Raw genomic sequence first — 15,687 nt, 5'->3', positions numbered from 1 at the left:
GATTGAGGAACATAAGGAATTGATGGTGTACTTACCGGCTGTGGTGTCCAGTGAGTCGAGCAGCTCGTTTTTGAGCGCCTCGAGCTCCTCGCTGAGATCGCGACGCAGTTTCTCGGCCTTGCTGCGCGCCACCTTCTCGGCCTCGAGATCTTCTTGGATCTCGGCTAGCTGGGACTCGAGCTCACGCTGCGCCTTCTGCGCGGTGGCTTTCGTGGCGGACTCTTCGTCGATGCGCATCAGCGTTTGGGTGAGCTCCTCCTCGCGCTTGGCCAGCTGCGCCTGCATCTCCTCCACCTGGATGCGTCGCTCGTTCAGCTGCTCCTTGAGATCGGCCACCTCGGTTTCGATCTTGCGCTTGGTGCGATCCGATTCCTGACGCTGCTGTTGATCCTTGTGCATACGCTCCTCCAGCTCGGCGATGGTCGCCTCGTGCTTGGCTTTCAGTTTGGCCAGGTGCTTGGCCTTCTCCTCCTCCTCGGCCAGGGTTTGGGATAGATCGTTGGCGCGCTCCTCGAGCAGTTTCTTCTCCTTGAGCAGCTTCTGGTTCTGGTCGTCCGTCAGCGCCAGCTCCTCTTCGTGCTTCTTGATCTTGGCGTCCAGCTGCACCTTTTCGAGCTGCAGTTTTTGGCGTGCTGCCTCCTCCTCCTCGAGCTGCTCCTCCAGATCCTGAATATGCAGTTCCAGTTTCTTTTTATCGCCGCCCAGCGCTAGCACACGTTCCTCTTCCTCCTCAATGCGCGCCTCCAGCTCCTGCATCATATCCTCCAGTTCCTGTTTGCGTGCCATGAGACGTGAACGCGACTCCTCCGCCTCGGCGCACAGCTCAATCTCGGCCTGCAGCTGCTCGGCGAGCGTTGTCTTCTCGGACAGCGCCTGCTGGTATTTGCGCTCATATTCCTGGGTATTTTTGGCCAGCGTATCGAGCTTCTCGCGCACCTGCTTCAGCTCATCCTCCTTCTGCACCAGCTTCTCCTCCTGCTTGGTCACCTCCAGCAGGGGCTTGACCTTGGTATAGAGACGCCACCATTGCCAGTTGCGCAGCTTGAGGTAGGCGGCGCAGTTTCGCTGAATGATGCGTATGGCGTTAAGCTGCTGGAGTCGCTTCTGATAGTTGCGGCGGGCGAGGAAGCCGCGACAGAACGCCTGGAAATTGACAATTAGATCGGAAATCTTGAAATCGCGCTCCTCCTCGAGATGTGCCAGCACACCGGCGCGGAAGAAGATCTTCGATTGGCCAACACGATACAGATTGGAGTCGAGCTCCAATGCCTGAATCATCTTCTCACAGGCCTTCTTGCCGTCCATAAAGCCCTTGGGTATGACATTGGGCGTGAGCAGTTCGTAGCGTTGCCTGAACTCCTGGAAGGGTATGCGATTGGGGAAGCCCTGGCGACAGATGCGTATACCCTCGAGGACACCATTGCAGCGCAATTGGTCCAGCACCAGGGGCGCGTCGATCTTGCCAGCGCGCTTCTCGTGATTCGGTATGATACAGCGCACAAAATTCGGGTTCGTGTTGCGCAGCGTGTCCATCAGCTTGGCCAGCTGTTCCTTATACAGATGCGACACGGTGCGGAACATGCCCTTGCGCGTGCGCGCCCCAAATTGGGTATCGGTTAGCGCCTGCTGTGCCATGCCGACTATTTCCGCATCCTTCCAGATGTTCACAACAAACGGATCCTGCGATGCCTGCAACAGCGACACAATGTTCTCGTTCAACGGATCCATGTTCTTCATTAGCCACTTGGCCGCCGAATAGTCCACTCGCCCGGCATAGTGAACAATCGCAAAGTCGGCAACGCCGCGAAAATCGGTCTTCATGAATTTCGGATGCATCGAGTGCGCCGAGACGAGCTTGTCGACAAAGGTCTTGTCCGTGGCCTTGGGGAACCAGCACTCCTCGTCCAGCAGCGCCATAATGCCACCAGGCTTATCGATCAGATCGATTGTGGGCTGCAGATCAAGTCCGAAATCGATGAACTTCCATTCGATGCCCTCGCGCTGATACTCTTCCTGCTCGAGTATGAACATGGTGTGATTGAAGAGCTGCTGCAGCTTCTCGTTCGTATAGTTGATGCACAGCTGCTCGAACGAGTTCAGCTCAAAGATCTCAAAGCCTGCCATGTCGAGTATGCCAATGAAGGAGGCGCCCTGTCGCTTGGTGCGATCCAGCGACCGATTGATGCGATTCACCAGCCACTTGAACATGCGCTCGTAGCACGCCTTCGCAATGGCCTCCACGGCGAACTCCACTTGCTCCTTGGTCTGGGCCTTGGTCACAAAATCGCGACCCACCTTGATGCGGGGCGTGAGAAAGGCGCGCGTCATGTCCGTGACGCTCAGGCCAAGCAAATGGGCAATCTTCTGGGCGACCGTGTTGTCGGGCAGCGTGGCCTGATCGTTGTTGCGCTCCTGGCGGAACTTCATGCTGCTAAAGAGCAGGACGGCGCTAACGATGCGGAATATCGAATTGAAATCCTCGGATGTCATGCCCATGATGTTCATCGATTTGACTGTCGCCTGGAATTCAGCATAATCATCGACGCCGGGCACCGGGAGCGTGCCGTTCGAGAGGAATGGATACGATTTAATGTCGTCAAGTATGAATTTCTCGCGCTGCTCCGGCGATGCGCCCGCCAGCAGCTGATAGAATATATGGAATGTACGTTCGTCCTTCGCTTGACGAATGGCACGCGACTTCTCCAGCAAATAGGTCTCGATATTGGCGCCCGATATAAAGCCCGATGCATCAAAGTTAATGCGTATGAATTTGCCCTGCAACACAAATTAATCAAATTAATCAACTGATTTTATTTCGATTTGTTTCAATTTGCACTTACAAAACGCGACGAGTTGTCGTTCTTGACCGTCTTGGCATTGCCAAAGGCCTCCAGTATGGGATTGGCCTGCAGCAGCTGCTGCTCCAGCTCGCCCTGTGAATAAGTCTTGGATTAATAAGATGTTTTCTAGTCTTTTCTTTTTTCGGTTAGCATTAAAACACAACACAAAAGACGACATACAACATTTACAGAGACGCAGACAACAAAAATACTCTAAATTTAGGAGTTTGTTAACAATAAGAAAAAGCGGCACATGCAGAAGAAGCTAGATATGAACACAGAGCCTACACATTGATGGACATGGCACAATTTCCTAGGCTAGTGCAATGCGATCGCCTCGAAGATCCTCAAAGATTCTCTTTAATGAGTGTCTAAACTCTGAGAGGGTTTTTCTTTAGCTGACTTCAGTACAATGTATTCTATCCGTCATTGTTCTTGGTCAGAATTTGATCTACAATAAATTCCAAGTAACTTTTGCACTAGCAAAATCCTCTTTTATATATAAAATATATGTTCCGCGAACCTTTTACCACAAAAGACTTGTTTTTATAATGACTTAAGGAACTTAAGAGTTCCAGGATCGCACTTCTAGCACTTAATGTCTTTCAAGAACGATCTGGTATAAATGAATTCTGAGTTAACAAATGAAATTCTTTAATATTTTCTATTCTATTCCGTTCTTGTATCTATTCAATGTGCTCTCTTCTTTTCAAAAATGGTTTCTTCTGAGTTTACAAATAAAGTCCTTAAATATTTTCTATCCTATTCCTTCTTTTGTCTATTCAAAATTGATATTTTCTCCGATTGATCTGCAATATTTATGTTTTTTAATAACAAGTCAAACTTGTCTTTTCAGATCTTATCTTTCGCACAAAATTCCAGCGCAGGGATCACTGATATACATGATAAGCAAACGTAGATCTTCTAAACATGGCTAGCTCTGGAAAATTGTTACTCAAATTAGGTTATCTATCGATCGCACTGCACTTGTTGAACGGGATTCCCCTGTGGGCTGTTTTTACCTCCACCTCGGGCATATCAACAACAAGACAGTCACAATGTGCCTCAGTTAGGCCCTCCAGCTGCATGATCGTCGTCGAACCGAGATTATTGCTTGCTTCGATGTTATTCCTACTGTGCACCATATTACCAAATATATTATTGACATTACATTTGACCTTAATGTATTTATTCGTGTTCACCGAAAAGTTCTGCAATTACGGTGGGTTTATGTGGTTAGCTATAGGTAAAGGTAAAGGCATTGAGTAGCAGCTGGGCACAAATTCACTCTGTAATACTAGAGCTTGACAAAGAAAAAAAAACCAAGGCAAAGCCCATGCATAAATTGAAATAAGACTCTGGTTGGGTATACTATATATGTACATATTGAAGACATTTCTTGGCAACATGAAGAGCATACTTTACCGCAAATGTTTCTTGATGACTACTCTAAATATGCGTAGCGTGAGGCGCGTTTGATATATATGTGGATAGCATGAGGGGGAAGGAGTTGGAGTAGTAATAAGTAACAGGGCACAATTGCGATTAGAATTCAATTAATGAGCATGTTTTATGGTTGAGATTTTCAGACCTTTTTCGGAATGAAGCGAGAATCAACAACTGAAGAGTATTAGAACAACAAAAATTGTGAAATATTCTCGAGAATTGAAATGAAAATGAAGTTAAACAATGGAAAAGTAAACGTGAACCACGACACGGCCGTAGATTAAATATTCTTGCAGATCTATTGTACGAAAATAACTAACTCCTATATTATAAAAGTCATTAGTATAAGAGTTATGTCGGAACATTCATGCAGATCTAAAGATCTCTCTATATACGATAGAAACAAATAGCTTTCATATTTTAGGTATGTGTTATAGAAGTTTAAAATCTGACAGAGTATAGATTGCTCACAAATTTTGCTTTGTTTTATTGATAAATAACAATACCCACTATTTAATTGTAAGATCTTTTCTAAAAAAATTGTATTATACCATAATTTGGATATACAAGCCAGTTTTTTTTCTAAAGTTTCCTTATAACAACTTTCGCAATAAGAGATTAAGAAATAAACACTATATTTAAGTTTTATATGAACGAGTAAGAGGCTCCAAAAGGAACTATGTTCCAAATTTCAAGTCTCTAGCTCTTATAGAATCTGAGATCGAGGCGTTCATACATATGACAGGACAGACGGACAGATGGACTGACAAACCTGGTTAGATCGACTCGCCTATTCATGTTGATCAAGAATATGTATACCTTATGGAGTTGCAGATGCTTACTTCTGACGGTTACATAATTGAACACAAAATCATAACACCCTCTACAACTTTTCAATGGGTATAAAAACAAAAATAGTTCTGCAAGAGCTTAAATTAGGATTACAGACAAATGTCAATCGAATTGTTGATAAGAACTCAGAGTAGACAAATAAAATATGTTAATTTGATTTGTTTATTAATTTGCATAAATGTTTTCATTTTTCGTGATAGACTTTTGCATACTTACAATCAGCACGGCAGGATGCGGCACCTGTTCGTATATCGATAATTGGGTTGTGGATTTGTTGGATTTGTTGGATTTGTGGTTGTTGGTTGTTTAATTTGATTGTGTGTGTGTGTGTGTGTAGAACATTTGGATTGTTTTTCGTTTCGTTTTCGTTTCATCGATTGATATGTACAAAATAAATGTAATTTAAGCATATATTTTATACAAAATGTACAAATTGTGTGTTTGAGAAAAAGAGTATATAAAAAAGCAACAACCAGTCAATTGTACAACAACAACACCAGCAAACAAAAGTAGTGTGTGTGTGTGTATAGGTGTGTGTGTGTGTAGGTGTAACGTTTGCACATGAAAATAAATAAAATATAATTAATAAATATAGAGTAGAAATAAAGTAAGCCTTTAGCTAAGCTAAAACTTAGTTATACTTATTCGATTTATAACAATAATATATATATTTATGAGTGTAACAAGAAGAAGAAGTAGAAATAATAATAATATACAATGCGGCAAATGCAACCAACGCTTGTGGCAGCAGCTTTTTTCAATTCCAATTGGAAAATGTGTGTACATTTTTAATCTTTTACCTGGAAACTATTATCAGTCACATTGGTTTGAGTGAGAACATGAACTAATTTCTAATCGTATACAGTTTGTTTTTTTCTCTTTTCTTTTGTTTCTTTTATCAATGATGATTCAGTTTCTCACAATATCAGCGTCTATTTATGGCCAAATTAATCATAATTAATGACAGCAACAACATTTGTTTGCACTTCAATTTGGAGGCTGCCTTTTAGAGTTTGTTTGCAGCTTAGCACGTTTTGGCCAAAACCAGACACCTCATATAAGGCTGTAAAGCAGCAGCAGCAACAGCAACAAGTCAGGGGCACGGGCCTTAAAGGATTTGTTGGCATCACATTTAAAGCCAATTATGGCAGCTATTACAAATTATGAAACAACAACTGACACACTTCTCCGGCCAGATGCGATGCACGCATCACAAAAACTCAAATAACATTAGATAAATAAATAAATTAAGTAAATATAAAACAAATAAAAAACTTCTACCAACTGGTTGGCCCTGACGCAATTGCAAGTGATTTAATTTTCAATTCTCTTTCATTTTCAATTGTCGTCGAAATTTGTTTGGTGGGCAGACGGGGCGAGGGTGCGGGGCAACCCTTCTTTTTCTACCATTTTTTGACAAACGCAATTAAATTTCATTTTGGGTGTTTATTTTATGGTTGTTAATAAAACGTAAATCTAACGAAATGTGTATACTCTACGTTTTGATAAGAGAATTGAAGAAAAATCAAATGATAAAATATGCAAACATAAATATACAAACAAACCCTGTTTTCGTAAACTTTTAAATGATTTCAGCAACAAATTAAAATTATGCTAAATCTGCTAAATTTATAGTTATTTGTTTTCCAAGACTAGCAAAAACTTATCTTTTCGAAAAACTTGGAGCTGAGCACAAATCATATCTGCGACAGTTAATGCCCCGCTTTGGTGTAGGGCACAACAAATAAAGTAATTTGTCAGCAGCCGTCAAATAACTTGGGCTACACACGAACATATATATATACACACTCACACACACACACACACACACACACACACACACATCTATATGTATTATCTCGGCTGGGTTATGTTTTGTTGTGCGCCTGATTAATGAAGTGTGCGGCGTGTGTGTGTGCGTGTGTGTGTAGAGGGTTGTGGTGCCCATTGTGCTACTGGGGATCTGCCACGCCAAGTGGCAGCCATATGCGCTGCATATATGGATAATACTCGCCTCATGGCGGCTACGTGATTTAATGTCATTACATCAATGCTAAGTGCAACATTTGTGGTGCCTGTGTGTGTGTGTGTGAGTGTGTGTGTGTCTACTCAGTTGCATTTGCGGATCATAGCTCGTAACTAGAGACGGACAACAGCTGGGAAAACGTTTTCATTGAACACCACATCAACAACAATATAACAATATAACAAAGTAAAAAGTGATTTAAAAGCGCAACGAGGCGCGACTAGCGAGATGCCCTGTAAAAAGCACGGGCAGAATATACCAAATGTGTATATAGATATAAAGGCTGCTTGATAATTTCCTAGATATAATAAATGACGACCGCTACAACTTGGTAAGATTGGGATTACTTTAGACCAGCTGGACTTATCTCAAGACTTTTTGTGCCTAGTTTGTTTTTAAGATAAATACTTAACTTAGTTAACATTGAAAAGAGATTTCGGCACAATTTCTAGAGAATTTGCCAGTGCAAAGAATATCTAAAAATCAACACTTGGTAATTATTTTATAAGCTGTTCATATTTCCTATGCAAATGATGTACTTGAATCTAACTAATATGCTCTTCTCTGCCTGCCACTTCGCTATTACAGGGTATGCGCAACACCCACAAAGCGTACTTGTTTGCGGGCGTATAAAAGCCGCAGTCAATTTGCCGACACATTCACATTGCCTGGCTCGCAAAAAAAAAGGTATTCGTATGCTTAACACATTTGACGTCTGATTAATTGTAAAAATAACCATAATAACAATAAGTAGCAATAATTATAATAAGCACAACTAACTCACTCGAGCCACGCCCACGCCATGTGTTGCATTTGGCATTGTGAAATCGTTGATATAAATAGTTAGATAGTTGGAGTATCTTTGAGATACTTACCGCACCGGAGCCCTTGGGCTTGGAGGCAGCTACATAGGCCAGAAACTGTATGACCTTCTTGGTATTCTCCGTTTTGCCAGCACCCGATTCGCCAGTACACAAAATCGATTGGTCTTCGCGATCTATACGAAAAATGTAGTTTTAATAAGGCAGCTGTTTGACAAGGAAAACTCTTAATTATATTATTAATAATAATCGTGATGAAGATATGCAAAAATGGGTCATTTAATTACAGCGTCAAGCGACAACAGCAACAACAACAACAACAACAACAACAGCAAAAAATGGCTGACAAAGTTATTGTTTCTGCTTTTTTTCTCCCTCTCAGTTTCTCTTTCTTCCTCTTTTTTTAAAGTTATTTTTTGCAGCAATGTTTTGTTTAAGCACAGCTCAGCTTGAAATTTTTGTTGACCCAAATTCAAGTGAGCTGCATTAAAAAAGAAGGCAAATGCAAATGCTAGATACCCTGTAAATGGAGCTTAAGTATACGAACCAGCTTCCAATGCATCTATATTACATACATATGCATATGCATATGCATATACAAATACATATTCATATACAAATACATATACATATACATATAAATATATACAAATACATATCCATATATACATATACAAATACATATACATATACATAAACATATATTTTTGGGTACATCTTAAATAATTCATGAAAACATCAATACATCAGCTGGAGTATGATTGATGATTGATGATTGATGATTGATGATAATAAATTCTAACTCTCAAGTTATTAAAATTTAAGCCACAATCTTATTTTAAGCAATATCATCAACTTTTCTTTTAGAAAAATGCATTCTCCCATTTTATCAAAAATTTTAATTTCTTCAACAAATAAATGCATAAAGTTCAAGTAAAGTAAAAGACATGTGTGCATTACATTAAAGCGCTCTTAATTAACAATAATTTTGGTTAATAATTGAAACGGCAGCAAACTTTTTTTCAAGTCCAATCAAACACATAATTATTTAAACTACAGGGTATACAACAAATAAAACAAAGGCGCACAAAATAAATAAAAAATAAAAGAGATGAGGGACACACGTTCAATTGAAAACCATTTAAAATAGCGCGCATCTCACAGATACACAAGCACGCACACACAGATACACACACACAGAGACACAGAGATGGCTTGACAGCGGGCGCCACTTGGTGCTCCGTCTAGGCAATCTATCTATCTATCTATCTATCTATCCAAAAGCGTTTCGTCTGATATATGTGACATTCGTTATAGACATTTAACTGTGGCAGCAAACGGATTGCAGTTAGTTAGCCCAGTTTCTCGATACACACACAGATACTCGCTAAGCACTCACACACGCACACACACACACACTCGCTAGCTGGGGGCTAGCTGTGCGACTTAACCACAATAACCCGCCGTCATATCCATTATCCATTGGCTTGGCACAGATTCTTTTTTCGGTTTGCAAAATAAAAATATAAAAATTAAAAAAAAAAACATGAAATAAAATAAAAAATAGATAACAAATTGGCACATAACGACCCCGTACTTATTATGGCCCGTACGTATATGGCCATAGATGGACTCTCGTCAGATCTCAGCTTGAATATTCGTTTTTTTTTTTTTTTTTTTTTTTTAGATATATTTTTTGTTAGATTTGAGACGTTGCCAAGGCGACGACGCGTTGCATAAGTTGCCACCAAGCCTCTACCACAACCCACCCCCCCCCCTTCTCCACAAGCTACACTGATCAACACAAATGATATTTTTTTTTTTTTCAAAGCAATGAATAGAGCCATAAAAACAACAACAACAACAACAACTAGAGATCGCCGCTTAAAATATTGGCGCCACATTTCAGCAGCATTTTTTTTATGATGGTTTTTTATTATCTTCTTCTTCTTGCCATTTATGATTCCCATATTATGGCATTATTTGTGCTGCTTTTTTTTTGTATCTCAATTAAAAATCATTTTTTTTTTTTTTTTTTTTTTCTTCGTTTTGGTATTTAGAGCAAAAGTTGTTGAAGCGTTGCGCAGTGCAAACATCAAGATGCCATCAAAAATCAAATATTATTATAGATCAGCGAATTACTTTGATGTCGGCTGCGTGTATATATGTCATTTGTATTAATTAAGCGACTATATTTGGGCGATATTGGGGTGCCTGCTCAAGCAATACGAAGCGTGTTTGCGTCTATTATAAGCGATAGTTGTGATAATTGCCAATTAAAAGCATATTAAAGTCGGATCCATTTACAAAGCAAGCGATAAGCAAATATAGAGGTAGGCTATTTATAGGCAGAGACTTTAAACATGAGGATAAATTTTGACAGCTGATTGAAGAAAGCAAGTTAGAGGACTCAAGTTTCTCTAGAGAATCGCCAAGAAAATAACTTTAATAGTAGTTGGAGAGAAATAAAACGTCTGATTCTACTGAAGATATAGCTAGATCAACAACTTGTTTGATCTTTAACATTAAGATGAGCTAGAGTCAACATACAGATAGATCTTTTACTTAACAGACGTCTTCTAGGTAGATCTTTAGTAAGAGTCTAATTTAGACCTTAAGTAAGAGTCGACATACAGATAGATAGATTATCAAGAGCCGACTACTTAGATAAATTTGTATTAGATCTTTGAAGATATCTTTACTCAGAGTCGACTACAGATAAGTCTTAAGAATCGATACCCAGTCGACATACAGATAGATCTTTATCAAGAGCCAACTACTTAGATAAATTTGTATTAGATCTTTGAAGAGATCTTTACTCAGAGTCGACTTACAGGTAAGTCTTTAGTAAGAATCAATTACTCGCTAGATCTTAAGTAGACATCAATATCCAGCCAGATCTTTAGTAAGAGCTCAAATCTGTAGGAGCAATCGACTTTTAGCTAGATCTTTAGTGGAAGTAAGTTGATCAGCATGGTTTAATGAAAGAGCTGAAACTTTAAAAGGAAATAAAAGACTTCAAACTTAATTATTTTTGGCCACACAAATTATCATAATATTTAATCACTTCTTATCTATATTTAGCTCGATCAAAACTGGATACTTTAAGGTATTCGAGTTACAATCGGACACGCCTTAATGCATCTGTCATACATCTGACAAAACTGACCCATGGAATATATATTTGCGGCGTTTTTAATAGACCAACGCCTCGAGGGCGTGTCCGTTGTGTCATAAGCAATAAACTTATGACATTGGGCGCATTATGAATTCCACATAAGCAGAAAAGTAGGAAGAAAAAAAAAAGGCGAAAATTAAAATTGCAATTGGCAGCAGAAACCGCAAAGTTGAACACCGACTCGAGTGGACGGCGCGGTGCGTGCTTGGATCCAATGCCGAGAAGAGCTGGAGAAGTTCGAGAAGTTGGAGCTGTCGTGGATGGGCTGGGCTGGGCTGGGCTTGGCGCGTAAAAGCTGTGGAGAAGCCACAAACAACAAATAAATCAAAGCAGGCAAAAGCCGCACCCGCAGCTCACAGATATTTGTATTTATATTAATTTTTTTTTTTTTTTTTTTTTTTTCGGTTAAAGTCAAAGTCCAAGTCGTGTGCACGTTTTACCTGGCCGACCTGGCCAGAGCCAGAGCATTATGAAAATTGTGCATAAACACAGAAATTGATTAAGCGGCAAATATGGTGACAAAGTTGTACACACACACACACATACATTAACGATACGACTTCTAGGCCCAAATATGGTAATGACACGTATAAACGCAATATTATCAGCGAGCGGGGGGCGAGGCGGGGCGGGGCGGGCCCGGAGAGTTGTGCATATGTTTTGCAGCTCTACAAATGACTCATCAAATACAAATGCACGTTACGCTTGAAACGCAGCCAACTAACTCTATAAAACAGAAGCAGAAAAAAGAGTCTAGCGAAAAGGAAACCAGTTTCCAGTTTCCGATTAGAAAAATATGCCAAACTCTATATATAGATGCTTATATATCTTGTTTATATATATATATATATATCTTGGTACATAATGATTCACCCGCATTTTTTCTGCATTGCCCCGCTGCAATCGTCGAGGCGAGGCTTAACTTAAAGTTAAAAATGTATCTCTTGGATTTTTTTATGTAGTCACGCAGCAATTCACGGAAACTTTCAGCTCGGCGACGCGCTGATATCTTATCAAGGTATTTCGGGGTGCGTTGGCTTTTGTTTGCTTTCTGCTTTTCTTTTCAGTTTGTTTATTATTTTGAATTTTGTTTATTTGCTGTCGCCTGGAATTTACTTCGATAAAGCACAAAATTGCGATACACGTAGCGTAGCAAATGTTTCAGCTCATGCAGCTACATGCATAATATAACCTCTATATACAATATATATATCGTATATAGACATTGTTATCTTTGGTACTTACCACCCAACATGTTTCTATAGGCACTGTCCGTTATTGCAAATACATGCGGAGGCACTTCGTGTCGCTTTATGCCCTTATACCGTTCCATTATCTTTTCGGTATAGATTGGCAATTTCTTGTAGGGATTGACCACAACGCAGAAGAGACCGGAATATGTCTAAAACAAAAAGATAATAACATTAAAAAAAGGTCTCGTACATTGTTTTGACTAAGCAGAACATGAATAATAACTATTACATGTTTTATTATTCATTCATCATCTACAACTACTTAATAATAAACATACCCAAAAATATATATCCACATGCAAATGCTCGCAATACCGATCAAAGACATCTCAGTAAAACACTTGACTTTAGTTTAAAATATGCCTATTGGGCATACATGTCCCTAAAAACGAACAGCTAAGTCTGCAGCCTGTACTTCAACTCATGAGAATCGCATAGAAAGGCGATGTTTGTTGAAAGTAATGAATGTAAGGCTGCGGCAACATATTGCACAATACAATGCTAAAAAAATATTATAATGTAAATCGAATTGAACCGCATTTACTAAGATAAGAAATTAGCTTCTAGGAAAGTCAATTCTCAAAGCAATAAGTCTATTTAACAGAACTTAGCTATACGAATCATATTCACGTGCTCATCGGGACTATAAAAGTAGCCCAAGTTGACAAATATGTATAAATTTGTCTGAATATAAGCAAAGTCTGCTTATTTAAATACCACTCAATAATATAGAAATGCACTAAACAACATCTTTTACAAATGAAGTAAACTAATTACAACAGCTGTGGCAAAGCCACTTAAACATTAGTTTATAGAAAATTTGAACTTTAAAACTCGCTTTAAACATAGCTTTGTATTCTTAATATATTTCAAAGTTGAAACATGCAACGAATTAGGCAGCGTCAAGCACAAAACAACAACTCGTTGGATGCTCAGTGGCCTAGTTAATGTTGCCCAAACACACACACTCGGGCTTAGTCTTAAAAATTGGATAGTCGCAGCGCCATAAACAGCAAACACATGTATCTGTATCTATGAGCGTGTATCTGTATCTGTATCGGTATCTGCAAGCCAGTGGCCAAACTGGCAGGCGGCAAAGCCCACATACACTATATACAAAACATATAGTCGATATATACATAACTGGACCGACTGCGTGGGCACTAAGTATGCGGCTCTTGAACGCTTTTTGTGTGGCACATTTGCCCAGTTATTAAACAAACATTAAACGCAAATTTCGCAGATACAACAATCAGCTAATGGCCAAAAGCCCAAACTCAAATTCAAATTCAAATGCAGCCCACACATAAAAGAGAAATTGAAAGTTGTGAGCTGTAAGTTTTGGGTGCACAAAATGAAAAAGAAAAAAAAAAGAAGATAGATAGATACAAATTTTGATGAAATTTTTGGTTAAAATGTTTGGATTTTTCAAGTCATGAGTCACGCTTGCGTGAAGAGGCGGGCGGCGGGCGGCGCGGCTGGCTTTGTGTGTAAGTTCAGGCAGGCATATGGCCAGAAAATCACGTCTTGACAATCAACGCAACAACAACAACAACGACAACAACAACAAACAACAACCTTGTCGAGACAGCCAAAAATGGTTTCTGTAAATTTGTTGCTCATTTTTGGCAATCATTTTAGAAGTGACGACCATGACGAGAGAGAACACGCGTCTCCCTCTCCCTCTCCCTCTCTCTCGCTCTCTCGCTCTCTCTCTCTCTCTCCCGCATCTCTCAGCTCTCCGCTGAATCATTTGTCTGATTTATGCTTCGCACACATTGAGTCATTGTCCTGGCTAAAAAAAAAACAAAAACAAACTACGTTCCGTTCAGCGGGGCAGATGATCTTCTTGCCCCGCCTCCTTCCGGCCGGCTTTTAGCGTTTGGCCAAATATGGTCAAGAACTCGAAGCCAAGTGCAAAACGTGGCGACAACACAAATTTTGCGCATATTAATAAGTCAATATTAAGTGCTATGCTTGATGAAATTTATGCAAATCCTATAAGCAAAAAACAAGGCATTGCAATTAAACAACAACCGCGCATATTAAACGACTATTAGATACCCTGTAATAACCAATATGATGCTAACATATCTGGGCTAGCACGTGTTTCTGTCAAGATTACAAGACATTTCCACTAGACAATTTCAAATATAGAGCGACTATTAGATATCCTGTAAATATGAGTCTTACAAATCGCGGCTAGCAGGTGTTTCAGGCAACACTTACTTATAGTATTACCCACACTTTTTCAATAACACCACAGGGTATCACGTAGTCGTATCATTTTTCTCATTTGAACAAGAATTCTAGCTTTCACGTAGACGATGAATGCTGTAAAACAGCTTCCAATGCGTTTGTCATATTTGTTAACATGCAGACTAAAGAGCGCAGTATACCCATTAGGCGCTTCGCATTGGGCACAGGGTATTGGCAACAATATAAGAATCTTAGAGCCAGCGTAATTGATCTGAGGCCCGTCGCAACCGTCTGAACGTGTCACGCTTTTCAATTAAGCTGCGCTTTGAGCTTTGACGCGAGCTTTTCTGCTCATCTACTTCTTCTTCTTCTTCTTCTTCTTCTTCTACTTCGTTGAGTACAGTTCATTTGAATTTGCGTGCGCTGTGAAAACGCGTTAAATCTCAAGCACTTGACGTTTAGTGGAATATTAGCTGCAATTACAATTGCCAAATGCAATACACAAAATGCTCAAGCAAAATGTCGGCGCTTTTCATGTTAATTACGTACAGTCTTACCACCACCCCCCCCCCCCTCCTCACCACCTGCCGCACACGTACGGCGCCTGGCCCACCCAAGAAACGGTACAACGGCAAAGCAAAGCAAAGCTCGCGAGCTGCCAATAATTGTCAAAGCTGTTGTGTTATATGCATATAAATAATATATGTATATGCAATATAATTTATATGCCGCAACGTGGCTAAAATGCGCATGCATCATAAATAAATAAATATGCATATATGCATATATAGTTATAGCTAGAGATCTATATAATTGCAGTACGAATTTGTGGCATATTTGCATTCGCTCGTGGCCAAAAATCTAGCCAAAAACAAATTAAGTGTCATCGGGGCCATCAGAGATAGCCCAGAAAGTGGGCTAGCTAGTGAGGGCTGGGGGCGTGGCTTATTAATATATATCTAAGGCTTAAATGCTTGCGACTTGCAATTTCAATTAGTGCACAACTCAGAAGATAGTTAAAGGTGACGGCGACGGCGACTGCGACGTCGACTGCAGTTGTCGTTGTTGCTTA

General features: G+C 40.1%; 1 protein-coding gene across 3 annotated transcripts in view; it reads right to left on the bottom strand.

Moving 5' to 3' along the window:
- Positions 1-15,687, bottom strand: part of LOC115760521 (myosin heavy chain, non-muscle) — a 42,275-nt gene that overhangs the window by 3,796 nt on the left and 22,792 nt on the right. The window contains exons 4-9 of one of the 3 annotated variants that reach the window (XM_030701891.1): positions 12,409-12,565; positions 8,040-8,161; positions 5,355-5,378; positions 3,863-4,051; positions 2,841-2,933; positions 36-2,775 (exon numbers count right to left, since the gene is read on the bottom strand). In XM_030701891.1, the coding sequence (XP_030557751.1) occupies positions 36-2,775; positions 2,841-2,933; positions 3,863-4,051; positions 5,355-5,378; positions 8,040-8,161; positions 12,409-12,565 (3,325 nt within the window). The remainder of the gene's footprint in view (positions 1-35; positions 2,776-2,840; positions 2,934-3,862; positions 4,052-5,354; positions 5,379-8,039; positions 8,162-12,408; positions 12,566-15,687) is intronic. The other 2 variants (XM_030701893.1, XM_030701892.1) reach the window with 2 other exon arrangements.

This window comes from Drosophila novamexicana, unplaced genomic scaffold (assembly GCF_003285875.2).
Source record: "Drosophila novamexicana strain 15010-1031.04,08,12 unplaced genomic scaffold, DnovRS2.1 tig00000462-arrow-pilon, whole genome shotgun sequence".
Taxonomy (NCBI): Eukaryota; Metazoa; Arthropoda; class Insecta; order Diptera; family Drosophilidae; genus Drosophila; species Drosophila novamexicana.
Note: the sequence above shows the minus strand (reverse complement) of the source record. Positions and strands in the feature narration are given on the sequence as shown.